The sequence below is a fragment of the Arvicanthis niloticus genome, chromosome 23 (genome assembly GCF_011762505.2).
Source record: "Arvicanthis niloticus isolate mArvNil1 chromosome 23, mArvNil1.pat.X, whole genome shotgun sequence".
NCBI lineage: Eukaryota > Metazoa > Chordata > Mammalia > Rodentia > Muridae > Arvicanthis > Arvicanthis niloticus.
In genome coordinates this window covers 6,987,296-7,014,238 of record NC_133430.1, presented here as the reverse complement: position 1 = coordinate 7,014,238, position 26,943 = coordinate 6,987,296, and the positions used below count along the sequence as shown (strand labels likewise).

Below are 26,943 nucleotides of genomic sequence, written 5' to 3'. Positions count from 1 at the left end.
GAGTTAAAAGGCCTTGTGCTTTTTTATTTTTTAAGATTTATTCATTTTATGTGTTTTGCCTACATGCATGTGTGCATACTATGATATGTGCATACCAAGCCAAAGAGGTTGGAAGAAGGCTTCTGATCCCTATGAACTTAAGCTAGAGATGGTTGTGAACCACCATGTCAGTGCTCAATCAAACTCAAGTCCTCTGCAAGAGAGCCAGTGTTCTTAACTGATGAGCCATCTCTCTGGCCCAGCTTTGTGCTTATGCCTACATGCATGCATGTATGTTTGTTTGTATGAATGTATGTGTGCATCCATGTATGTATGTATGTATGTATGCATGCATGCATGCATGCACGTATGTATTTACTTCTTTACAGACAAGGTCTCTTGCTTCTCTACCAAACATTTTTTTTCATGTAAATTTCTAAGACTTCTTACATGGAAATGAAATATAAGCTGGGCAGTAGTGGCGCACGCCTTTATTCCCAGCACTTGGGAGGAGGCAGAGACAGGCAGATTTCTGAGTTCAAGGCCAGCCTGGTCTATAGAGTGAGTTACAGGACAGCCAGGGCTACTCAGAGAAACCCTGTCTTGAAAAACCAAAAAAAGAAAATATATCCATCCATGTTGTCAGGATGCTTACTGCCATCAGTTTTTTTTCTTTTTGTTGTTTGATTTGTGTTTGTTGGTAGTGATGGTGATGGTAGTGATGTTTTATTGTTTTGGGTTTTTTTTTTTAAGGGGGGACAGTTCAAGACAGGGCTTTTCTGAGTCCCCATGGCTGCCGTCAACCTTACAGAGATCTGCCTGCCTCTGCCTCCTGAGTTCTAGGATTACAGGCATGAGCCACCGTGCCTGCCTGGTTTTGTTTTGTTTTATTTGTTTTTAAGACAGAAATTCACTATGTAGCCTTGGCTGACCTGGAGCTCAGAGATCCACCTGCCTGATCTCTTGAGTGCTGAAATTAAAGGAGTGTACCACCATGCCTGGCTTTGTTTTTAAGTAGCATACTTGCTGGTCTTGTCTTTTATGGTATGATATGATACCAAGAAAAGCCTGGTCCACTCTAAAATTAGAAACATCTCTCATAACCTTTTTATTATTTCAAGGTTTTAAAATTTGGATATTTGATGTATGTGGTATTTATTAAAATTAATGCCTTCATACATTACATGTTTACACATTATCATATTGAGTGCATCACCTAACCAATGATATATCCTGGAAGGAAGCAGAGCCGGTCGGTGCCTACAGTTGTGGCATACTTGTGAGTATGTCATATACAGTTGTGAGTCTGCACAGCAGACATCAAGGGCACATGGATACATTCTCTCTCTCAACAATTTTGAGTACAGGAAGAAAAGGTGTGAATAATGTTTTCTAAAATTAACTAGTATGACGAAAGTTAACACGTGAATAAGGACGAAAGCATTTACCTACCTTGTTCACTGCTCTCGGTTGGAGAATCCTCATGGCGAAGAAAAAATTTTACTTCTTCCCTTCGAGGCCCCCACTTCTGCAGGTGCTCATACATCATGTGGTCATAGGGGATGGGGCGCTCTAGGAGAAAGACTACAGTTCACTCCAGAAACAAAGACAGGGACACAGGACACACACACCAGCCAAAGCAAGCGCTGTGCTCTCTTGCTCTCTCTCTGTGTCTGTCTCCCCCTCAAACCTACCCCCCATGAATCCAAGAACATTACAAGCACCACATTTTACTTTAATAAGCAAGCAGAATTAATGAAAAACAAAGACGAGTGGGGCAACATACAAACACAGTAATACACAGCAAGGTAGATTTCCAGCATTCAGGAGGGGGACAGTGGACTCCAGGGCATCTCTGTTCCCACTGCTCTCAACTCCTCGATGAAGCTTCTACAGGCCTTGAGCACCGCAGTGTGCTCTGCTGTGGTCCCGTTGGTTCTGTACTGAGGACTGAACTCAGGGCCTCACAGAACACTGAGCTCATATTTATAGAACCTAGATTTTCTGTTTCACACACATATTATCTTTTCTTTTTCAAAATTCTTTTTTTTTTTTTTTTTGTTTCTATTTTTTGTTGTTTTTCGAGACAGGGTTTCTCTGTGTAGCCCTGGCTGTCCTGGAACTCACTCTGTAGACCAGGCTGGCCTCGAACTCAGAAATCCGCCTGCCTCTGCCTCCCAAGTGCTGGGATTAAAGGCGTGCGCCACCACCGCCCTCAAAATTCTTTTTATGTGTGTGTGTCTATGTCTGTGTGTAGGTATGGGCAGGGGTATTCAGGTACCAATGGAGGCCAGAAAAGGGCACAGTATCCTCGAGAGCTGGAGTTAGAAGGAAGCTGTCAGCAACCTAACATGGTGACAGGAACTGAACACTGGTCCTCTGCAAAAGCAGCAAGTATTCTTAACTACTGAGCAATAATCTCTCAATAATTTTTATTCTGAAATATTAATAATTTTAGATTAGATGCCATGTCTATAATCTCATCACTTGAGACAGAGGTAAGAAGATGGCAAGTTTGAAGCCAGCCTTAAAAATAGGAGGTCCTGGGCCAGCCTGGGCTACCTAGTGAGATACTCTCTCATAAAATTTTTTATTTTACACTAGTAGAATAATTGCTAAGACAGTACTACATACCGTCATCTGAATCTCCCTAATGTAGAATTGTCAAAACCAAGCAGTTCATACTGGCAGACCACTGTTGCATCTCTGGCTTTCTTTGAATTTCAGCAGCTTCTCACAAATGCTCCCTTTCTGTACAGAATCTCATCCATGAAAGCGTATTTGTAAGCGTGTACCTCCCTGGCCTCAGCAGCTCCTCAGTCCTGTTCCTTAGAACTATGACAACACAGAGCAGCTGACAGGTATTTGCAGGATGATCCTAATTTGAGTTTGTCTGATGATTTAATAGATTACATGTCTGGGCAGAAGACTAAGGAGAACACTTCTTTTCCCCTGGTTCTAACAGGTGTGTGCTTCCACAGTCAGAGACAAATGGAACAAGTATGAGCTGCCCTCCAGGCTTCAAAGAGGGTCATTTATTGAACAGGGAGAAACCCACTGTACTCAACTGGTAATGAAACGAGACACTGATCTTGAAGGCAGCCAATAGGTCTTGCTTGGACCAAGTGCACTCTCCTTTATAAACAGACTTAAAATGTCGAACAACTTTTCAACTGCTGTTGAAATGGATTAGCTGATATTTTATTTAGGATTTTCTTATCTATGTTCAAACTAAGGGGACTCAGTTGGAGGAATGTTTGCCTTGCCTGTAGACAGCCCTGGGTGTACCCTACACTGCACAGGCAGCATGCAGGGTTCCAGCACTAACGAAAGGGAAGGCGATTAGAAAGTCCACGCCACTCTCTGCATTGCAGGAGTTTGAGCCCTGTCTGGGCTGTGAGAGACACCGCCTCAGACACGCAAGCTAAGATTAGCCTCAACTTTTCCTGCTCAGTTTTGGTATAGAATTTATATTATCTCATAAATGAATTAAGTGGTCATCTCACTGCCTAACTGACTTTGCTTGTATCAAAAGGGATGATTCATTCTTTGAACATATGAAAGATGAAAACTCTCAGGGACATGTAAGGAAAGGAGCCCCAGCCCAGAGTCTGGCTGACGCCCCGGCCCACTACGAGGGACAAGGAGCATCTGCTGAAAAGGTGCCAACACAGGGATGGAATGTCTCATGGACTTCATGTTAAAATGGTAATCCATCATCTTAGACCTGAGTGCATGACTCTGGGAAAGGTCGCCTTCCTCTTTGGACATTTTCTGGGAATGTCAAGGTTATTAACTTTGTTCACATTAGAGACAGCCTATCTTGTTGGGCAGTGGTGCCACACACTGTTAATCCCATCGTCACTACTACTAGTCTTTCTTCTTGTCACCATCATTACTACTCTTTGGGTTTTGGAGATAGTGTGTCACTTTGTAGTTGAGATTCCTTTGACTCCATGATCCTCCTGCTTCAGCTTTCTAAGTGCTGGGATTATTGATGTGCAGACATCATTCCAGGCTTTGGTTTACTTTAAATTGTTTGGTCTTCATTTATTTCTTAAGTATTTATTTTTATTTTACATGTATGTATCTTTGTCTGCACGTATGTATGTGCACTATTTGTGTACCTAGGGCCTTGGAGGCCAAAAGAGAATGCTGGACCCAGTGAAACCCGAGTTACAGGGATCGTGTGCAGCCATAAGTGCTGGGAACCAAACCTGCATCCTCTGTAAGAGAAAGTGGGCGCTCCACTGGGCCATCGCTCTAGCCCCAAACTGCTTATTTTACACTAAATGTTCCTTTGAGCTACACCACAATGCATATGATGACTTATTTTCTGAACCATTTGTCATCCATGTGTAGGCAAGCCCTGCTTTATTTGCTTAACCAATATCAAGGGTGTGGTCCTATGTTGGATGACATGAAATCCGTGTGTGCTTAGCCCAAGTTCAACCCACTGCATATCAAAAAACAAGTTCAAGCTGAACAATAAAAGTAAATTTCACACCATAGTTTTGGTTTCAAAAGTAGTGTGTTTATATATACAGGTCCATAATCAGACTTAAAATGTTTACACTGGCCTTTTTAAACTTTAAGTCCTAGGGGCTGCAGAGATGGCTCAGTGCTGAGATCATATACTGCTCCACCTGAAGGGTCTCTAACCACACTCTAACCACAGCAGGTAGCTCACAGTCCTGCAGAGGAATTTCACACCTGTGGTCTCTGTGGGCACCTGCATTCATGAGCACATTCCCACACATGGACAGACATACATACAGAACGGCTGCTGCTGCTACTAAAGTTTAAAATTACGAAGCTTCCAGAGAATAAGAAGTATTTAAAGTAACCTGTCTCTAAGGGCTGGGTAGACACTTCCTTTGGACATCTATCTTACTGTCACCTCATGCTCACATGGTTGATGGCTCTCTCAGCATCCAGTGTAGACTCATTCCCACCTCAGTCACCAGGTATGTGTTCTCTATGGATCACGTCATAATGCCGCTCCTATTTAAATCTGCACAACCCTTTCTAGCTCCTCTGTGGTACCAGGACCTTGCGTGCCTTCGTCTGATGCCGTCTCCTTTCTAAGTCCAACCACTTCTTTATTTTCTTTTTAGTTCTTTGTTTTTTCAAGATGAGGTCTCATGTAGCCTAGGCTGGCCTCATACCTACTATGTAGAAAAGGGTAACCTTGAACTCTTGATCCTCCTGTCTTCACTTCGAGTGCTAGGATTATAGGACACAGGAATGCACTAACACACCCAGTTTAAATTTCTTCATTAGGATGTAAATTTTGCAGAATTACCTGAAATCATATTATCTTTGAGAATTTTCTTTGCTTGCCTGCTTGCTAACAAGTCTTTCGGTATAAAAGCCAGGATTTCACTATTCTCAGTCTGATACTATTTTGGAGGACTTACTACTTACACATGCTGTCTTCCTGGTGTGATTAGGACAGAAGCTGAGGTAGAGCTCACTCACTGGTAGTGTGTGTACTGAGCAGTTGAAAGGTTCTGGGTTCCATCCCCAGCACCATAAAATACAGCAGAACATATACCAAAACCAAAAACATTCAACACCGCTGCTGATGGCCAAGAGAACGGATCAGCTGGTAAAAGCGTTTGCCACCAAGCCTGACTTGAGTTTGGTGCACTGAATCCATATTATAGAAGGACAGAACTCACCCCTGCAAGTTGTCCTCTGACCTCACAAGCACACTGTGGTACCTGCACCCACACACCACTGAGCCGTCCCACATGTCACATGTCATGGACTCTTGTCCCCTATATTACAGTTGTTTTTCTTCTCATTAGCTGCCTTCTCCACAGATAACCAGGAGTCACGGCAGTGTTTCCAACTGAGCACCCTGAGCTATATGTGGCCAGTGCAGGGTAGCCTGACATACCACTTCCTCTCCACACTTCAGCCAGGTGGCAACCGCCCTCTCCAGGTTCCTTGCAGAATTCTACGACATCTCGACAGGTGGTTTCTGGTGTTATAGGAACTTCTGTTAAAATCTGTTCATTGTTGCTCAAGAACACGGTTAATATCATCTGTGGGAGAAAAGAATAAGACCACAATTTAGATTCCTCATGTAAAGAGCTTTCTATTTTTAACTTTATGTTGGCAAACACAATTGTAGGCTGGAGAGATGGCTCAGTAGTTAAGAGCACTTGTTTTTCTTGCACAGGAGCTGGGATTGATTTCCAGCACCCACAGGTCAGCTTACAACCGTTTGTAACTCCAGATCCAGGGGCTTCAATGCCTTCTCTAGCACCTCTGTGGGCACCAGGCATATGTGTGATACATAGATATACATACAAGCAGAACACTCATCTACTCACACCTATAAAAATTTAAAAATCTAAATAGAAAAATAATCACATTATAGGCTGTTGAGATGGCTCAGTGGTAAAGGCACTTGCTACCAAGCCCAATGTCCTAAGTTCAATGCTGAGTTTGATATGGGGGACCACATGGTGAAAGAATAGACTCCCCAGAATAGTCCTCTGACCTCCCTCCATATCTACATCCCAGGACATGCACACCTACACTAGCACCTCTCTCCCAATACAAGTTAATTAATTAAATAAAAAACACACAATGCAAAGATATAAATAGGACAAGCTGACATCTCATAATCAAACTCATTTAAAAGGAAAAAAATTAAATGATACAATGCTTCAAAACCAAGTAGGAGGGCTGGAGAGATGGCTCAGTGGCTCACAACCATCTCTAATGGGATCTGAGGCCCTCTTCTGGTGTGTCTGAAGAGAGTGACAGTGTACTCACATACAAAACCAAGTAGGAAAAAGGTTACATCATAAGTGAATGTTTCCCACCTGGAAAAAAAAAACTGGATTCATTCTCTATCTCATGCATTGGCAAAAGTTGCTTTTAGATCAAATGTTTTATTTTATTTTTAAATTAATATTTTTCTACATGTATGTATGTGACTGCAGAAGTCATAAGAGGGCTTCCCTGTTCCCTGTTATAGATGGCTGTGAGGTACCATGTTAGTGTCTGGATTAAACCCAGGTCCTCTGCAAGTATTCTTAACACTAAGTCATCTCTGCAGTTCTGCCATAAATATAATTCATAAAACCATAAAAATTCTAGACCAAATAAAAAATTCTAGAACTAAGCAAATATGTTTTATAACTATGTAGCTATAAACACTCTAACTAATAATTAAAAGAACAAAATCATAAGAAGAAGATTGATTATTCAAGCACATTAAAAAAAATAAAAATTTTGCAAAGCAAAGACAAAGTGGAAAAATTCTGAAGCTCACATTACAGACAACTGGCTAATCTGAATCTTATAAAGAACCCCTAAAAATTACTAACACTAAAAATCCAATTCATTAAAAAAAAAATGGCCCCTAGAAATAAACTAAAACATCATAGCAAAAGAAAAACAAATGGCCATAACTACAAAACACATCATAATACATCTGAAACATAAAGACTGTCTGATCTATTTTCTTTCTGATATAAAAAAAGATTTGATCACTTTGATTAAGATCTTAAGATGTGGGGGCTGGAGAGATGGCTCACTGGTTAAGAGCACTGATTAACTGTTCTTCCAGAGGTCCTGAGTTCAATTCCCAGCAACCACATGGTGGCTCACAACCATCTGTAAGATCCAATACCTTCTTCTGATGTGTCTGAAGACAGCTACGCATATAAATAAAATAAAAAAATCTTTTTAAAAAAAGGTCTTAAGATGTAATACTGGAAACTTTTAAAAAACAATACTCTTTAAAACTGGGTACAATTTAAACCAAAGATTTCCCTTGTTCTCAACCCTCCTAATGCTATATAGTCTCTTAATTTTTTCCCCCATGTTCTGGTGACCCCCAACCATAAAATTATTTTGTTGCTACTTTATAACTGTAACTTTGCTACTGTTATGAATCATAATGTAAATATCTGATATGCAGGATATCTGATATGTGAACCCCAAGGGGATCATGACCCACAGGTTGAGAACCTCTGCTCAGAAAGCATTCCAAAGTTTTTTCATTAATCCTTCAACAAAGTTCAGAAACTAGGAGGCACATCTTTAAAGACGTGGTGCACATCTTTAATTTTAGACATCTGAAGGCAGAGGCGTGTGGGTCTCTGAGTTTGAGGTCAGCGCAGTCAGAGCCACACAGTAAAACCCTTGTCTCAACATAAAAACCAGGGCCACGAGGATATCTGGAGAATGACCACGTAGAATGACCAGGCATGGTAGCACACCTGCGATCCCAGCACTGTGGAGGCAACAACTTCTGGAACACTGGGACTTTCTAGCCAAACAACAGACTATGTCTCTAAAACCAAAGTGGCAGGTATGGTGGCACACGCCTTCAGTCCCAGTACTCATGCAGAGGCAAAAGCATTTCTAAGAGTTCTAGGTCTGCCAGACTTCACAGGGAGATCCTGTCTCAAACAAACTACAAATGACAACAATTAAAAAAAATAACTTAAAAACTGGATGGCACCTCAAAGAACACCCTCTGGGTTGCCCTCCGCACACACCTGCACCCAACACATGCATACACACTGCACATGCACCCCTACACAAAAATATACTTGACATACACATATAAACAGACATGTGCACAGATGCAAAAATAGGAGCATATTTATAATCAAAAGCCAGGAACTACAAGTGTTAGCAAGGATGTGGAGAACAGGAGTCCTGCACACCCATGGTGGAAGGGTACAGTGGTGTGGTCACTCTGAACAACGACGCAGCCGTTTCTTACAATATGAAGCACAGATCAACCATATGGTCCAGCCATACCACTTCTCAGTATCCGCTGTGAGAAGTAACAACTATCCACACAAAGCACTCCATAGAAATGTTCACGGCGGCTTTGTTCATTCATAATAGCTAAAGAAGGAACAACTCAAACGTCTATCAACTGACTATCAATAAAGAAAATGTGACCTGCCATACAACGGACTATCGCGGATGAAGTCTGACCACATTATACAAGTGGAAGAGGCTAGTAACAAAGAAACCCAAAAGCCAAGCCAAACTAAACAACCTAAAACAACAAACAAACAAACAAACAAATATCAAAAACAACCCCCACACAGTATGTGCTCCTGTTTCTGTCTACCGCCATCAAATCGACTGAGGTGAAAAGACTGGCTACCTGGTAGTTGGGACTGAACAGTGGCAGAGTGTTCTAAAATGATTACAGATTGTGGTTATGGTTCTACAACTTTGTACATTTTCTGAAGATTACTAAGTTGTTCACTTAAAATAGGCATATTTACTTATTTTTGAGACAAGTTTTTACTATGTAGGCGAGATTGGCTTCAAACTCACTGCTCTGATGCTGGACTGTTTCTCACTCCCCTATTCCAGCCACAGTGGTCTGTTCATCCCTCCAATAAGCAGGTCGATTCCTGCCCCAGAGCCTTTGCGTTTGCTGTGTGGTGACACTCACCCACTGCACTCAGCTCCTCAGAGCTGCACCAGCCTCTTTCAGCACTTATCAGAGCCCCCCCCCCCCCCCAACAGCCTATCTGAAGGAGCTCCGTCTGTTATCTGTCTCTTTCCTAGATCAGGGAGCTGTTCAAACGCTTATTCCACTCCCTGAGAACAGAGATCCTGGTCAGCCTTCAGCTGTGTCATCAGTACCTGCATCAGCACCAGACCTAAAGCATGGACTATCTACATCCCCCAATTATATGACTTGTAGGACTTTTGAATCCGAAGGATACAAATTTGTCTGCCTTTTTATCTTCAAGGTTTCTTCACAAAAAAGGTAAGATAATCTTTACCTCTTTACCCACTGACTTAGTCCACATAACAGAAAAAAAGTATTATTTTGAAAGTCGGAAGCCATGATTAATGTTAAGAACATGATTCTCAGCAGGTTCCCTCAAACCTAAACATCAGGATGCCTCTAGCCAAACTCCCTCCTCCCACAAGGTGGCGCTGTAAGGCAACAGGGAACAATCCCATATTCGAAGAAAACAAGAGGTAAGTTAGATGTGTGTGGTGACGTACTCAAAAAACTGAGGCAGAAGGATCAGGAATTCAAGGATGGCTCCAACTACAAAGAGAATTTGAATCTAGCCTAGGCTACATGAGTCCCATTTCAATTTTTAAAAAAGATATCATTGTAATTGGGAATTGGCCATGTTTTAAAGGAAAAGTTGGCCTAATAGAAAACGATGAAAAAAGTTCAAGATAACTAAATACTTAAACCTGAAAGGTGCATATTTCACCTGTGGAGAGGATGGGTGTGTTTCTGTTAAAGGCTCTAACATTAGGTCTTCAACAGCCCTATTACTACATGAAAATCACTGTTTTTATTTGATTTATGAAGTGAACATTAAAAAATACATTCCATGCCAGATATGGTAGTGCATACTTGTGATCCTAGCACTTGGGAATAGGTGTAGGAGGATCACGAGTTTGAGGTCATCCTTGACTACTTAGTGAGTTTGAGGGCACACTAGGCTATAATTTTTTTAAAAAACTACACATCATTTATGTATATATACATATTCTATTATATAAAATTTTCTCTTCACCACTCTGAACTGGCAAGATCTGGTATACATTATTCCTGAGAATACAACATTAATAGCTTCCTTTCACCTCATTTACCTAGTTCCTTTCATAGTTAACACACATCATTTGAGAACCATCTAGAACCTAGTAGGAATGCCTAATTTGAGTATACAGCTTTCCATAATGAGTCATGACTTGAGATCAAAACAGAGTGGTACCTGAAACTACAGAGCGGCATATGTATCTTGGCATGCTTGCTCATCAGTGCCGAGGGATGACAATCACTTTACTGACACCATCCATATGAATATTACAGAAACAGAACTGGGCCTAATAAGCATTAGACTGTAGGACACAGTCAACGAGCTGGGAAATCAGTGTGTCAGGAGCAACTTGTTTTGGTTAATAATGTACAAAATAATGGGTTTCACTGTAACATTCACACTCATGTCTGCTGTGCTTTCCTCATATCACCTATTACCCTACTGTGTGCTCCAACTCACCTTCTACTGCCCCTACTGTGTGCTCCAACTAACCTTCTACTGCCCCTACTGTGTGCTCCAACTCACCTTCTACTGCCCCTACTGTGTGCTCCAACTCACCTTCTGCTGCCCCCAATGCCCCTAGTTTTCTTTTACACATACATACACACACAGCATGTACTATAAATGTAGACTTCTGCATGAAAAGAATGATCAGTCTTCCCTATTTGCCTTTTAGTCTCTCCCTGACTGTCATTTCCTTTAACAAATGATATAAAACAACATTAAGAAAATGAACAAGGGCTGGGTGGTGGTCTCGAATGCCTTTAATTCCAGAACTCAGGAGGCAGAGGCAGGCGAAGTTCTGTGAGTTCAAGTCCAGTCTGGTCTACAGAGCAAGTTCCAGGATAGCCAGGGCTACACAGAGAGAAACCCTGTTTCAAAAACAAAACAAACGGGGGGGGGGGGAGGGGGGAAGAAAGAGAGAGAAAGAAAGAGAGAAAGAAAAAGGAGAAAAGAAAGGGCTGGAGTTATTGCTCAGTAGTTAAGGGAACTTGTTGCTCTTATAGAGGACCCAAGTTCAATCCCTGGCACCCACATAAGGGGTCACCCCTATAACTCCAGTTTCAAGGGATCCAATGCCTTTTTCTCTGGCTTCCATGGATGCCTGCACTCATGTTGCATATATCCACACAAACATACATACATACATACATACATACATACATACATACATACATAAAATAAATATAGCTGAGTGGTTGTGGCACACACCTTTAATCTCAGCACTCAGGACTGTAATGCAGAGGCAGGCTGAGCTCTTGAGTATAAAGATAGCCTGGTCTACAGAACAAATTGCAGACAGCCAGGGCTACAAAGAGAAACCCTGTCTCAAAAAAACAACAACAAAAACAAAAATCTGAAAAAGAAAATTAAAAGTCACATCTCAGCCTGAGAAGATATCTGCAGAGTGTACAGGCAGTGAAGGGCTTGTCTCCTGAAACACAGAACGTTCTTAACATCCGGTACGCAGACAGGCAAATGCTGTGAGCACACATCAGAGCAAAGCTGACGTGTGAACGCCATGTGTGCATATGAAATGCTCATCATCACCGGTCACAGGGAACAGCTATGAGGACAATGACACACTAGTCACCTGTCAATCAGGTAAATGGCCCTCCATAGTGCTGCCAACTCTGCTGTCACTGTTTCATTTACAGCCACGGAGCAAAAGGAACCAAGCAGCAGACAATGGCACAGCCACTTTGGAAGACAGCACTAATGTTTTATAAAACAAAACAGGGGTCACAGCTGTAATTCCAGTCCAGCTGTGCAACTGGGGGGCTGATGAAGTAGTTACTGTTTTATCTGGTATGAGTGCTCTGCCTGTATGTAAGTTGGTGTGCTGTGCTCTCATGCAGTGCCAGAGGGGTCCAGAAGAGGCCATCGGATGGATGCCGTGGACGTTGTGAGCAATCATGTAGGTGCTGGGAATCCAACCCAGATCTTCTGAAGAGCAGCCAGTGTTCTTAACCCACCTAGCCATCTCTTCCGCCTCCTCTTCAAATATAACAAATGTTACAAATGTACTTGGTAAACTGTGTTTAGTCTTTGTTTTCTTGATCCTGTTCATAGCTGCTAGTGAAGGTTGCTAACACTGGCTGTCCCTCGTGGAACACACTTAATTAGGTGAAACTACCCAGACCACTCTGGCAACAGTGCATCTGCCTTATTTCATGGTGTCTTGTCACAGTTCCGTCATAGCTCCCAGTGCAGTCTGACCTCCAGGTCACCTACTCGGTACTTCCTTACGTAAACAGACACGTGTCCAGCACGTGTGCTCCACACTCCACTCTGGTTGAGTTTCTTAAGATGAGAAATATTTAAAACAATAACTCACACCTTTATAAAGCAAATCCTCAGGGTTATATGGCTTTCGAGAGCCAGTGTGCACCTAAAGGACAGAGTCAACAGTCTCGTGGAAAGTAGGGGGTGAGGAATTTGGGGTTGCTCTTCTGGAAAGTGTGCTCTGATTGTGTTGTGGATATGCACCAGATTCTGTCAGAATTATTCTTTAAGTTTACTACTTTGGTAACTGTTTCCCATTGGTAGCCTCCATGCCTGCCAAGCATGCCTTCTACCTCTGAGGTATAGCTTTAGTTTAACTGTCTTTGTTTTAGCCCTGTTTTCCTACTACCAAAAGGATTAATAGTATATTTTTGTGTTTACAGACATGACAGAATAGGATTTGTGTTGCTGTAAGTTTATAGTACCAGGAAGGAAGAAAAAACACAAAGAAATAAATAATACAGTTAGTTGTTTGAGAAGTCTATCTGTGTGGCCCAGAGGCCTCAAACTCCGGAGTCTCCTTGCCTTAGTCTCCTGATTACTGAGACCATGAACCTGTGATACAATGGCCTGTTGTAATAGTTAAAGCTGCTTCATTGAGAAAAAAATATTGATAAATAGAATTGGCATAACTAGATATGTTTAAATAAGTTTTATTGATACATAATCACATAGTTCCAAGCTTTAAAAAGTATTCACAGATGTACAGTCCAATTGTTTAGTATCTTCACCTCCCCTCCCCTCCCCCTCAAAAAAACCCCATGTTCTTATCAACTATCGCTTGCTATTTCTCATCTCTGCAGCTCCTGGCAAGCACTAGTCTGCTTCCTGTCTTCGTGGGTAGTTTGCTCCAGGCATTTCATATGAATAGAATTATTCTTTTGTTTGTTTTTGTTTTTTGAGGCAGGGTTTCTCTGTGTAGTCCTGGCTGTCCCAGAACTTACTTTGTAGACCAGGCTGGCAACTCAGAGGTCTGCTTGCCACCTAAGTGCTGGCATTAAAGGTGTGCACTACTACCACCCAGCCAATTTGTGACTTCCGTATCTGACTTTATTTGCTCTCTTTCCAAAGGCAGCATGTCCTGGACATGATGGTGTATGCTTTTAACCCCACACTCAAGAGACAGAGGAAAGGAGATTGCTGTGAGTTCAAGAAAAATTCATGTACACTTGTGGAATTTTATCCCCATTCCTTTTAAAAAGAAAACTCTCTAGTCCAACTTAATCAAACATACAGCATGATAAGACATACAATGAGTTTTCATCTCATTGCATGGCTACAATCTCCCAAACAAGCTGCGTCATGAACCGTTAGTTAGCTGCTGGGTGTTGGCAGTCAGGCAGTGCTACTTTCTCACAAAGGAGAAAAAGAAACATTTTTCTCAGTGCCTATAAAACACACATCCATTTGGTCCTCACAGAAACCCTGAGATGTCAACTTGCCCCTCTGCTCTGGGATTCGGCTCCCAGAGATGGTGCTCGACTTATGTGGTGTTCCCCTCCTGTCACTGCTCACTCAAAAACATTTTTTTCTTTGTACCACGAATATGAGTGCCTACTATGTGCTGGGGACTGCACTGATGAATTTAAGGCTCTGGCCCTTATGCAGTTGTGTGTACGTGAGGGAAAGACACAGTAAAACATGCTGTACAGCAGATGGTGGCATGCACTATGGAAAAACATATAGCAAGCAGAACAGATGGGCAATGGAATGGTTTCAGTCTTAGGTAGAACCTCAGAGCCAGGCATGGTGGTGTGTGCCAATAATCCCAACATTCAAGAGAGAAGTTCAAAGCCAGTCTGGGCTACAGTAGACTGTTCTCTCACCAAAGTGAAATGCCTCACTAAGGAGGTGACAGAGTAAGCCTTGACAACAGTCTGAAAGAACAGCACACAAAGGAGAAAGTGTAACAGCCCTGAGGCAGAATGAAGGCCAGGCAAGAGGATCCACCTTTGCTGGAGCGGAGAACTAAGAGAAGAGAAGAAGATATAAGACACTGTCAGGCTTTGCTGACATGAACCTGATGGGAAGCCAGAAGACCTCTAAGACCAGCACATTTAGACATCTCCCAGCTCGTTCCAGCTGCCTTGTTGACAACAGTCCCATGCAGAGCAGGCACAGATACAATAACACCTTAATAACAAACTAGTATAAGAATCCAAGACAGAGTGTCAGAGATGCAGCAAGAGCAGGGAGTGGAGAGAATGTGAAGGATGCTCTGACAGCCTTGCTGATTGGCATAGACGTAGATTTAAAGAAAAGAGGGATGCGACAGGGCCTTAGTACTCCTCTGTCAAGGTCCCCAAAGCTGTTCCTTTCTTGCTCTAGCTGAACACTGTGCTGTTCGGTTTTCCATCCAATGTCCTTCCAGAAAATTTATTAAAATTATTTATCTATAATTATTTGTATATATGATGCATGTGAAGTGGCACTTCAGTGTTTGTGTGTATATGCACATGCATGTTGGTCAGAGTATACAATTTTGTGGAGTTGTAGCAAGTGGCTTACCCAATGGGTTACTTTGCTGCTCAGCAGGTAAAGGTGCTTGCCACTAAGTACCAATTCCATCCCCAGGACCCAGACAGCAGGACAGAACTGATGCCTTCAAGTTGTTCTTTGACCTACACATACATGCTGTAGCAAATGAAAATGCACATGTGCAATCCACAAATAGAATAATTAAATTTAAAATTATCACTTTACCAACAGACATCTGAGAACATTTTTATGAAGGTTCTTTACGCTTCCTCCAGGTACCACAGCTAATTGTAACAGCTCAGAAAGGCTACGTTTGCTCCATTAAAGCCAACTGCTTCCAGGCTCTGACTAGCCCTGTGCCTGCCAGCGGTACAGAGTTTAACAACCAGGGACAGGAGTGGAAAAGGCGGCAGCAAACCCTGCTTCAGCCCACTAAAGGGCTGACCAGAGAAGCTTACCAGAAAGGCTTACAATCGTAAAAGCACCCTTCCTTTCCCATCACCTAAGGTCAAATTGCTCCTCTGTCCAAGAAACACAGAGAAGCCCTGCAGAGCGTGGTGACAGCCCATGCCGAAGAGGAATGAGCTAAGGCCACCTTCCCTTTGTCTTATCTCTTTCTCAATAGTTTCTGTCTCTTCTGATTCAAAAATAGTTTCTGTGCTATTACTGGCTCAGTACTTATGTTCTCATAAGGATCTATATTCCAACACAAAAATAAAAGGTAGCATTCATACTAGTCCATTAAAAGAGAATCACACATTTTAAGCAGCAAATCTGAGACTATAGTATCTAGATGCTTCAATTTCTTGAAACTAATGTTTTTGTGTATAAAAGTAGGTTTTTTTGTAATTTGAGTTAGTGATCGAGCGATTGCTTCCTTCTCAACTCTTTTAAAGGTGTTCAATTCAACAAAGAAACACTCTGAGAATTTAAATTTAAACACTTAGATCAGCCATCAAATGTCAGAGCCAGACTAGCAACTATCTAACTAACACCCTTTCCTCAGTGTATAGATGAGGGAACAGAAAGCCGCCCAGAGATCAACAAACTTTTCAGTAATAAACCACGACTGTAATCTAAGTGGCTAGATTCTCAGCACAGTAAGCTGTTTCCTTCCTACATTTAGAGACTTCAATTACTTAACTCTTAAATGCTAAAGTCTATGAAATGTATAGTACAAAGCCTGACACAGAACAACACGCCAAGATGGGCCTGATGGCGTGCATCTGTCGTCTCAGCAACAGGAAGGCAGAGTGAGGTCTGAGAGTCCTAGGTCACCCAGGACTACATAGTGAGCCCACCAAAATAAAATAAAATAAAATAAAATAAAATAAAATAAATAAAATAAAATAAAATAAAATAAGAGAGGGAGAGAGCGAGAGAGACAGAGAGACACTAACCTAGGTTTGATTCCCAACACCTGCATGGCAGTTCAGAGCTGTAACTACACATACACATACAAATATTTTTTAAAAAGTTAAAGGCCACCTTGGGCTACACAGCAAGATCCTAACTTCATGTTCCTCCCACAGCAAATCCTCTCCAACTATCTCTCTTTAAAATCCTGTATCTAACAACCTTGGGCACTAAAAGTTGGACATTCGCCTGCTAGTCCCTTAAAAGTCACTGATATGAATAAAATTTAAGTTGGGCTGGCTAAATAGCTCAGCTGTTGTAAGTACACACTATACATGCCTGACAACTTGAGTATGATCCCCAGTCCCACAGTGAAAGAGCTAACCATCCTGAAAATTGGTCTCTCTATATGCCTGTGCTCTCACATACACAATTAAATAAATAAATAAATAAATAAATAAATAAATAAATAAATAAATAAATAAATCCCTGTCTCCCAGACATTCTTAATGTGAAGGGAACAAGGCTCAATGACATGCTGGAAAATGAGGCAGATCATCAGCCCTTTATAAAGGGAAATGCAGGCTTGAAAGGCTTAGTGCCCACTCTGGAACAGACTCTAAACCTAGACACGGCTCCACAAAGCCTATGGTATGACAGTTCATGGTGGCCTTAGGTCCCAAGTATCTTAAAAAACTTTTAAAAAATCTTTCTATGTATGGATGTTTTACCTGCATGTATGTATGTGTACTTTGTGCATGACTCGTGGCTATTGAGGTTAAAAAAAAGGGGTGGGGGCATCCACAGGAGTTACAGATGGTTGTGAGCCACCGAGCCAGGCACTCTGAGAGAGCAGCAACTGCTCTTAAGTGCTGAGCCATCTCTCCAGCCCCATACAAATCTTTTAAGGCAGGCACAACTTGGCAGGCCATTCTACCTCCCCAAGATAAAAATGGGCACTGTTGTTCTCCAAGAGAATGGGGTAGGAGGGATGGAGGGAGAAATAAGGGGAGTGCTCTTCTGTGCTTGGCACTCAGCTGAGCTGAGGTTGGCATCCGGCCTACTTTACATGAATGTAGCGCACAGATTCTAGTCCCCACTTGATGACCAAGATCCTACACTTGGGGAACCAACTGGCTTAGCAAACCATCACCCCAACACCCATTTCTGCTGTCAAGGCCCATCTGTAGTCAAGGAGTCTTCCTCCTCAGCTGCCATCTCCAGCAACAACCTGTACTACCACTGATCCTGGGTGTCAGGTCTACTGCTGAGCACTGTCCACATAGAATGTTTCAGCCTTGGGATAAAAGGTTTCCTTTTCTTTTCAAATAGCCAGCTGTGGTAGTATATACTTATAATTCCAACACTCAAGAGGCTGAGGTAAGTTATCATGGATTTGAGGCCACCTTGAGTTACATACCAAGAAAACAAAGGCTGGGTTTTAGCTCGGTGGTAGAATAGTTGCCTAGCATGTACAAGACCCTATGCAATCTCCAGATACACAAATAAATATGTAAATGATAAATCAATGAAAAGCACATTAATTTGTAAATGACAACACATAATTTTTGAAAGTGGCAAACAGCAGAAATGAAGTTTCTTTTGATTTGCTTTTCACATCCGGTATAGATTTCTCATACCTTTTCTGAACCATAAAATGTTCTTTTTATTTTAAATAACAATGGCACAGTAAATAGAATGTCTAGTATTTAGCTAATGATACATTTTAGGCATGCTGCCATAGAGTGTGCACAACTACACTTTCTTTTAGGCTATGTGTTCTTTCTCTATATGACCACACCATAATTTATTGAGACAGGCACTATGACTTTATTTTACAAATGAGGAAATGGGTTCCAGAAGGTTATATAATTTACCTAAAGGTCACATGGCTAGTATGTGGCACAGCCAGATTTGAAACCAGGGTTGCCTGACTTTCAAGACTGCATTCTCAAACACTCCTACCCAGCCACACATGGGTTTTGCAAGCTTCTACTACCAGGCAGAAAACATGTCAAGAAAGTCTTAGCGCAAGTACACATGGAGGGACTGATGGCTCTGGCTGCATATGTAGCAGAGGATAGCCTTGTCAGGCATCAATGGGAGGAGACGCTTTTGGTCTTGTGAAGGCTCGATGCCCCAGTGTAGGGGAATTCAAGGGCACCCAAAGTGGGTGGGGGGACACCCTCACATAAACAGGGGAGGGGGAAATGAGATAGGGGTTTCTGGGGGAAAACCGGGAAAGGGGATAACATTTGAAATGTAAATAAAGAAAATATTCAATAAAAAATAAAAATATATTAATTAAAAAAAAGAAAGTCTTAGTGCCAACTACTGTGAGAGCATACTATAAAACAAATGTTTGGTGCATGTTGTTTTTGGGTTACTATATTCAACTTCCCCACTGGGCCACTCACATCTCTCTCAATGTCCTGTGAAATAGTTGACACACAAACATATTTCTGGAAATATGGATCCAATGACTAGCATAGAACTGCCTTTCACGTGACCAAAGCAGGGCCTCTTGACCTTCCTAGACATCAGGACAACGTAACTTAGCCTGACACCCCCACCTCAAGAGGAGCCTCACCAGCAAACATTCTTACTTTTTTTTTTTTTTTTTTTTTTGAGACAGGGTTTTTCTGAGTAGCACTGGCTCTCCTGAACTTACTATGCAGACGAGGTTGGCTTCAAACTCAGAGCTGCCTCCAGAGTGCTGGATTAAAGGCGTGTGCCACTATGCTCAGCTTCTGTTCTTCCACTTTTCCTTGTTTTCAGAAGTCTACCCTCCAGCCAATAACTAGATCAAAAGAGAAACTGACACACTTCTGTCAAATTCTCTAAACACTAGTAAAGTGCATGTAAGTGTAAACCATACCAGGGCTGAGATACAGAAGACTACAAAGGGAGGAGGGCAACTCTAATATCTAAATGTCTGCATGAAGCCCCAAACTGAGAACCCCCAGTTCAAATCCTATGCTTCAGATTCAGATTCAGTATAGTGCCCCATTTTGATTTGGGTACTCTCTAGCACAAGACATCTTTCAATACTGGCCAATAACATCAAACTAGTAGAGGCAAACTCGTGTGTGTGTGTGTGTGTGTGTGTGTGTGTGTGTGTGTGTGTGTGTGGTTTTGTTTTTCCCCATGACAGGCTTTATCTGTGTAATCTTGGCTATCCTAGAACCTGCTATGTAGGCCAGGCTGCCCTCAAACTTGGAGACTGGCCTGTCTCTGCCTCCCAACTGCTGTGACTACAGGAGTGCACCACCAACTGCCCAGCAGGAACAATTTCTTGATATTAACAATTAGTTGTCACATGAAAAAGTTGGCAATAGAGAAAGCTTTACTTTTCAATTCAATTTAGTTGTGGAATGTACCTTCTTTTGACTTTAACATAAAAAACATGAGCAGGGGCTAGAGAGAAGGCTCAGCAGGTAAGAGCATTTGCTGCCCTTACATTACAGAAGACCTGAGTTCTACTATAGAATCTCTTGTGAACTATATGGAAGCATCACTTGTCAATTAAAGAAAAAATAACTATGGCCAATGAGCTGAGGAGGAAAGAGGAGGGGCCATTCTGGCAAAGAGAGAGGAATTCTGGGAAAGAGCCAGGTGTGGGAGAGTCATCCCAAACTCAGCAGGAGACAGTGGCATAAACCTGAGGAGAGGTAACTAACCATGTGGAAGACATAAAATAAAATAAACGGTTAAATAAATTACCAGCTAGTCAGGAAAGAAGCCAGAGCTTACAGCCTAAGCATTTATTCATATATAATTAAGTCTCAGAGTTGTTATTTCTGGGAACAAAGAGGCCAAGTGGAAAGCTTGTGGTTACATTCAATTCCCAGCACCATGTTGGTCAGCTCACCACCACCTATAATTCCAACTCCAGGGGAACCAATGCCCTCTTCTAGACTCCACGGGTACCAAATACACATCACCCCCAAACACACACACAAGAATAAATATTTTAAAAAATAATTTCAAAATAAAACATAAACAGCTACTATCGCTACTTTCTTATTTATTTATCTATTTACTTATTTAGTTTTATTTATTTATTTTTTGGTTTCTTGAGACAGGGTTTCTCTGTATAGCCTTGGCTGTCCTGGAACTCACTCTGTAGACCAGGCTGACTTCCAACTCAGAGAGATCTGCCTGCCTCCCAAGTGCTGTGATTAAAGATAAGCACCACCACACCTGCTATTGCTACTTTTAATTATATATATATTTCTAACTTTATTCTTTGTTTCACATCATGTACCCCAGTCCTGCTCAACTCCCCATTCCCTCATCTCTGCCCTTTGTCCTTGCAACCCCCCCCCCCAAAGTAAAACACATACAAATAAACAACAGCAACAACAAAGGCAAAGCACAGGAAACATCTCATCATGGAAGCTGTACTATGTTGCAGTGTGTCCACAGTATATCCTTCCATCCACACATCTTCACTTGCAAATGCCCATTGCAAGGAGTCATTGGTCTTGTTCAAGATCTCTGGCTTCTGTGACACCAATATTAGACTCTCACTGGGACTCCTCCAGGTCATCCCATTGTTAGTCTGTGTCATGGAGATCCTGCAGCTTTAGCTCAGCAGGACTGGTCCTTTCACACATTTCAACCGTTTCCACATGATATAGGTTCTGGGGTGGGCCAACTCAAGAGCCCTGGATCTGGGCCTAGGTAAGAGCCAAGCAGGACAGCACGCCAGCTTTCCCTTCTCTGTCTCACCAGGGTGAGCTATCCAGCACTGCTCAGGCTAAGCCACTCAACACTGGAAGGAGCCAGGGTCAGCTCTCCTGTTCCCATGCCCTCCGGCCTGCCACTCACACTTGCACCTCCAGAGCCAGATCCACTGTGCTACCCAGCCAAGGGGTGGACTCACCCTCCCAAGTGCTGCAGCCTGTAAGGAGCTGGGTCTCTCACACCCTTGGGCCTGGCTCACCGGTGCCTTTGCCATCAAGGCCAGCTCCACTGTGTTCCCTAGATGAGGTGCAGGGCCTGCTGTCCTGCCTGCTACAGGCAGTGAGGGGGCAAGCATAGCTTTCCTAGCTGGCAGAGTGTGTGTGTGTGTGTGTGTGTGTGTGTGTGTGTGTGTGTGTGGTGTCATACTCATGCCACCTCACAACAGACAGACTGGCAGGGGCCAGCTCTCCTGTACTATACCATCACAATTAGTTCTCCTGCTCTCCAGGCAAGCTCCAAGGCCCACTCTGCCAAGCGCTACAGCTGGTCAGGGGCAGGGCTAGCTCTTCTGTGCTCAAGACCAGAGGTGGCAAGGGGGGAAGAAGCATCACCTCTGTGCCCATGGCACCCCATGGCAGACAATTGGCGGGTTCAGCTCTCACACACTCACACCCTCAGAGCTTGCTCACCTGCCACTAGGGCTAGCTCCACTGTGCTACCTGGACGAGGTGCAAGGCCTGCTCTCTTGAGTGCTACCAGTGGGGAGAGATGAGACCAGTTCTCCAGAGCTCCGAGTCTAGTAAGGGGCGGAGCCAGTTATGCACAGCCCTTGAACGTCCCAGCCAGAGACAAGTTCTCTAGTGGTAATAAGAGCTATGAACTTTGACCCGGGCCCCTGCTGCTGCATAGCCAAGGACTCAGAGATGGCCCACAGCAGCAGCTTGGGTTGGGACCTCACCAAAGCCCCAGGTAGCAGGGCTGGCCACTCACAACAGGCTCCTCCACTGCACCTCCAGTCTCCAGTTCCATCTGTCTTTATAATGCTCAAACTGCTCCACTTCTTTCTCTCACGTCTGACCACCATACGTATGTCTGTACACTGTGATGGTTCCTGCTGTAGACTGGTTATAAGACTGATGGATCCCTGGGTGACATCGTCCATCTTTGCTGCGCGGAGGCAAGTAGGCGTCTATGGCCTGCCTGTGCCATGCGCAGTGTCTCTGGGTGGTTGGTATGGTCATCCACAGGTCTCTGTCTTCCTCCTCCCACTGTGCTGCCTGGTTTTGATTTGATTTTTATGAATCCTAGGCATAAGACAACTTTGGCCACCAAGCCAGGCATCAAGCTAGATGAAAAAGGGACTGCCATCTGCTCTGCCCCTGACTGATATAAGAACACCAGCATCAACAAGGTGTTTCTTTGCCCATTGCCAGGGGCTATTTCTATTTTTAAAAGACAGCGTCTCACTTTGCAGCTATGGCTGGTATGGAACTCACTACGTAGACTAAGGTGGCCTTAAACTCACAAAGACCCTTTTTCTGCCTCCTGAGTACTGGGATTAAAGATGTGGGTTCCACACTCAGCTGCTATTACTACTTTTCATATATATTCAATATATACTACATACATACATATAGACAGACAGACACATGAGTTTGTATGTGTTTTGCCTGATTATATATCTGAGCATCAAGTGCATTCCCAGTGTCCAAAAGACGCCAAAAGAGGGCATTAGATCCCCAGGAAATGGAGTTAACCACAGAACCATCTCTCCAGCCCCTACTGTTACTTTTAAAAGTCCCACTCTCCCCTCCAAGTTACTCACACAGGGTCAGGTATCTATTCATGGATATTCTCCAAAAGGACAGGAAACCAACTGGACCATAGGCTTTTCTCTATTAACAGAGATATTTGAAGTATATTCAATTATACAGGTAAACACTCATATTAAAAAGATTAAGACTCAGCTACCAAGTTTCTTGTCACTTCATGGCAAAGCTTACAATACAATAGGCAGGAAACATCAATACTCACACAAAACAAACTGCTACTTTGTATATAATGTAAATTGGGTACATTTGCAGGATCACTCTCTATTGGTTTAGGAAAATGTTATTGAGTCCAACCTGGCCCAGAGCCAGACTCTGGACATACAAGGTCAGAAAGACTGGCCCAAGCCTTACTTCCTCACTGGACCTGAGACTGAGAACAGAGAACTACAATGTGGAGTTGCCAAGTGCCCTGAGATCCCATGGGGAGGAGCCCAGACTCCAGGATCAGAAAAAGACTTCCCAAAGGAAGCAACAAGTAGGCTGGGCAGGAAAGGGGTTAGTTGTGGACAGGAGTGGGGGACTGGACAGGCAGTGCTCCAGTTGACAGAGAAGAGAGCAAAGAGCAGAGCCAGGCAGCAAGGAGTCTGCCAAGACGGCCTTATTAGGCATAGCAGTCTGGATACACTGACCAGACAATCTGCCACTCTGTTGACATGGTTATCAACCCTGCCTGTCTCACTCGGCAAAACAATACAGGGCCTCCTCTCCCATCTTCCTGCTAAATGGTCATCTTTTTACACTCTGATTTTATTTCTGCTATTCTCTCATATTTCATTTACAAAGAACAGAAAGTAAAACTCAAAATAGTTCAGTGTGTTAAAATATACTAATTGAAAAAAAAATCAGAAAAATGAGAACTAAGAAGTCTCCCCAGACACAGAAGAAAGAGTAGCTTAATTATAACAGTACTGGCAATTAAAATGTTGATTAAATCATCCCTTCAAAACTTTCCTATACCATAATTAGAATCCTAAATCATTTAATCAAAAAAAATCATTTAATCATTAATTATACTATTTCTATAGTTGTTGGGTACACTCAAATGTTGTAGCAAACAAGAAAATTAGTTACCCAAAGACACCAATTAAAAAGAATCCTTATAAAAGGATAATGTAACATTTTCTTCACCTGTGTAAACTTGTTTTGTAAGCCCTTATCTAAAGCAATCTCCAAAGCAAAAATGTCTGAAATGAACTGACTCAAAACCATTAAGCATTTTGGAGCATACCTGAGTACTTGTTATGTGCCAGATCTTGTGTGTTCTTTACACTGCAGCAGTTCACTGTTCACTTAGTCCTTCCTAACCCCACGGTTAGTGCTAATGGTGTTCACTCTATAGGTCAGGAAACTGAGACAAGGAAATTAAGTAATTCACCCAAGATCACACTGCTAGGACATGAGAGTCTTCCCCCAGACATGTGTTTCCATTACTTCACTATCCTGATTCCAGACCTAGCATGGTGGTACATGCCTTCAATCCTAGCACTCAGGAAGAAGAGACAGGTAGATCTCTGATTTTGAAGCTAGCCTAGTCTACCATAGTAAGTTCTAGGTTAAAAGAAAAAGAAAAAGAAAATCCAAGCCCTTCCATTAAACCCTTGAAGAATAAACTACAGGACTGGCAGCATTCTATGTAAAATTAGGGCTTTAGCCCTTTTACGGAAACCACACATGGCCACTGAGAACTTAAGAACACTGTTAACAGGAATTGAGATAGATTGTATGTGTAAAATATGTTCTGGAATTTGAGGCTCAGTCCAGGAATTTAATATATCACTAATACTTTAATACTTTATGTTGCAATGCTTTAGACATGATGGGTTAATTGTACTGAGTCTTTTGACTTTTCTGCTCAGCTCCTGGACTCTGAAAAGTTATACTTGTAGCCCCATCATGTTCCACTGCACACAGCAATCTGAGACGACCAGCTCTAGACATCACTGACACGGTTTACTCTTTCTGATGACTCAGGCATCATAAGGAGCTTTAACTATACCCTGTGTGATCTGTAATCAGGCCTCAGGTACTAACAAGTCAGGCTGCCCCTTAGACCTCAGATTACAGCCTCCCAGCGTGCTGAAGCTGTGCCATTGTTATGACTTCCAGGCTAAGATGGAGTCCTGCAATTCTCTGTATCTGGCTCCTTTGCTGCAGCACCTAACCTTGGGAAGCTAGGTAAACTGTAGTGGTATCACACAAAAGAATGAAGATCCCATGAGAGTTAAAAGGACTCGGCTACGTTGATGGCTCAGATCATATTCTGTCTTTACTTCAAGAGACTCCTTTCTTCAACTCCAATCATACCAGCTTTAACTGGAAGACACTCCGTTCACCCTAAAAGCTTCAATGGTAGTTTTAGTTTGAAGACAGGAAGGTACTGTAGATAGGCAATGGTGAAGAGTGTGAACGCATTCCCTGCCACTGAACTGGACAATCATCTGGTAACAATCACCTTACCACAGTGATATACACATTTTAAAGACCCTTTTCCAGTTTCATGTTTTCCTCAGAATCCAGTTCAAACTCACATGCAGGGCAGGGTTAGCCCTCAGGTTCTAGCCTCCACCTAAGTTTTCTCAGCCCCTTCTCCCTCCCTCCCCCGGCCTCATGGTCCAGTCACTTTCCCTCATTATACATTCCAATTCTGACCTCGGTCCTCTCTGACTGGCAACATTTCTACCTAACAACCTGCTCCATCACCTTCACCTTCCTTCCTCACCCTTCTAGAACTATCTCTGAACCCCCATATCAACATGGAAGGTTGCAAAGACAGTTGTTGCCACGCCGCTCTGAAGTAGCTTGTCCTTGATGCCCGAATCTTTCTAATGGCACTTCTGTTTACATCCTACACGATGAGCCCATTTCAAGCAGGGCAAGACCCTGCATATAATTAATGCGTCCCAACGCTGTTGAGCTCACTCAGGAAACAGTACTTTCTGAAGGCCACTGGGGCCTTGCCATGTCCTCAGCACTGAGGACACTGCAGTGGGAAAGGAAAACAGTCTCCTGCTTTCCTGGAGTGCCCAGAGATAAACACCAGGCAGGCACTGTCCTAAAGGAAGTAAAAATCACAGTGTGGGAGGGGCATTTCCTGTGAGATTGTCTGGGAGGTGCCGTCTCCTATCAGAGCCCTGGTGAACAGCACTAGTCTGCTTCTGAGTTGGTCTGAATAACAGAAATACTAGACAAGGCAGACAAACTTTCATTTCTAACAGAGGAGACTATGTCCTCCGAGTTCTATCGACTAGGTGGATTTTACAATCTCATTCCAGCTCCCTCAGCGCGAAGAGCACACTGTGAGTGGAGTCTCCGTTCTATCCTATTTCCATAATGGCTCCTGGTTACAACAAACATAAGAGCAAATGCTTACTGAGTGCTTCTCATGGCTACTGACACTCCAGCGCCTGACAATCCACACAGCCATCTTAGGAAACACGTCAGTAAACGTATTCTTAAGAGGAGGAAGATAAGGCACAAAGATGTTACAAAATTTATCCAAGGCCTCAGAAAAGTTAGTGGCAAAGCCACAATCAGAAGCCCACTGTGGCACTGAAGTCTAGCTTATAACTACCATGCTGTGTGGCTTTATACTAGTATTTCTCCAATCAGAGTCTGAAGTAGGAGGATGCAAGTTCAAGGCCAGCCTGATGTATATGTATATATATATAGTTCATGAACTATATAATATACACACACACATAATATATATCAGGTTCCAAACTAGCTTGAGATACCCTGTTTCAAGAAAGGGA

At 42.8% G+C, this 26,943-nt stretch overlaps 1 protein-coding gene and 1 non-coding gene across 4 annotated transcripts in view; both read right to left on the bottom strand.

The window, feature by feature from the left end:
- Positions 1-26,943, bottom strand: part of Ppp1r13b (protein phosphatase 1 regulatory subunit 13B) — a 74,842-nt gene that overhangs the window by 36,576 nt on the left and 11,323 nt on the right. For 2 of the 3 annotated variants that reach the window (XM_076921034.1, XM_076921035.1), the window contains exons 2-3: positions 5,885-6,032; positions 1,432-1,551 (exon numbers count right to left, since the gene is read on the bottom strand). In XM_076921034.1, the coding sequence (XP_076777149.1) occupies positions 1,432-1,551; positions 5,885-6,032 (268 nt within the window). Of the gene's footprint in view, positions 1-1,431; positions 1,552-5,884; positions 6,033-26,943 lie in introns of those variants that run through there. The other variant, XM_076921036.1, reaches the window with a different exon arrangement.
- Positions 22,655-22,797, bottom strand: LOC143437228 (small nucleolar RNA SNORA48). The gene has a single exon (XR_013106840.1). It is a non-coding gene; the product is annotated as a small nucleolar RNA SNORA48 (small nucleolar RNA).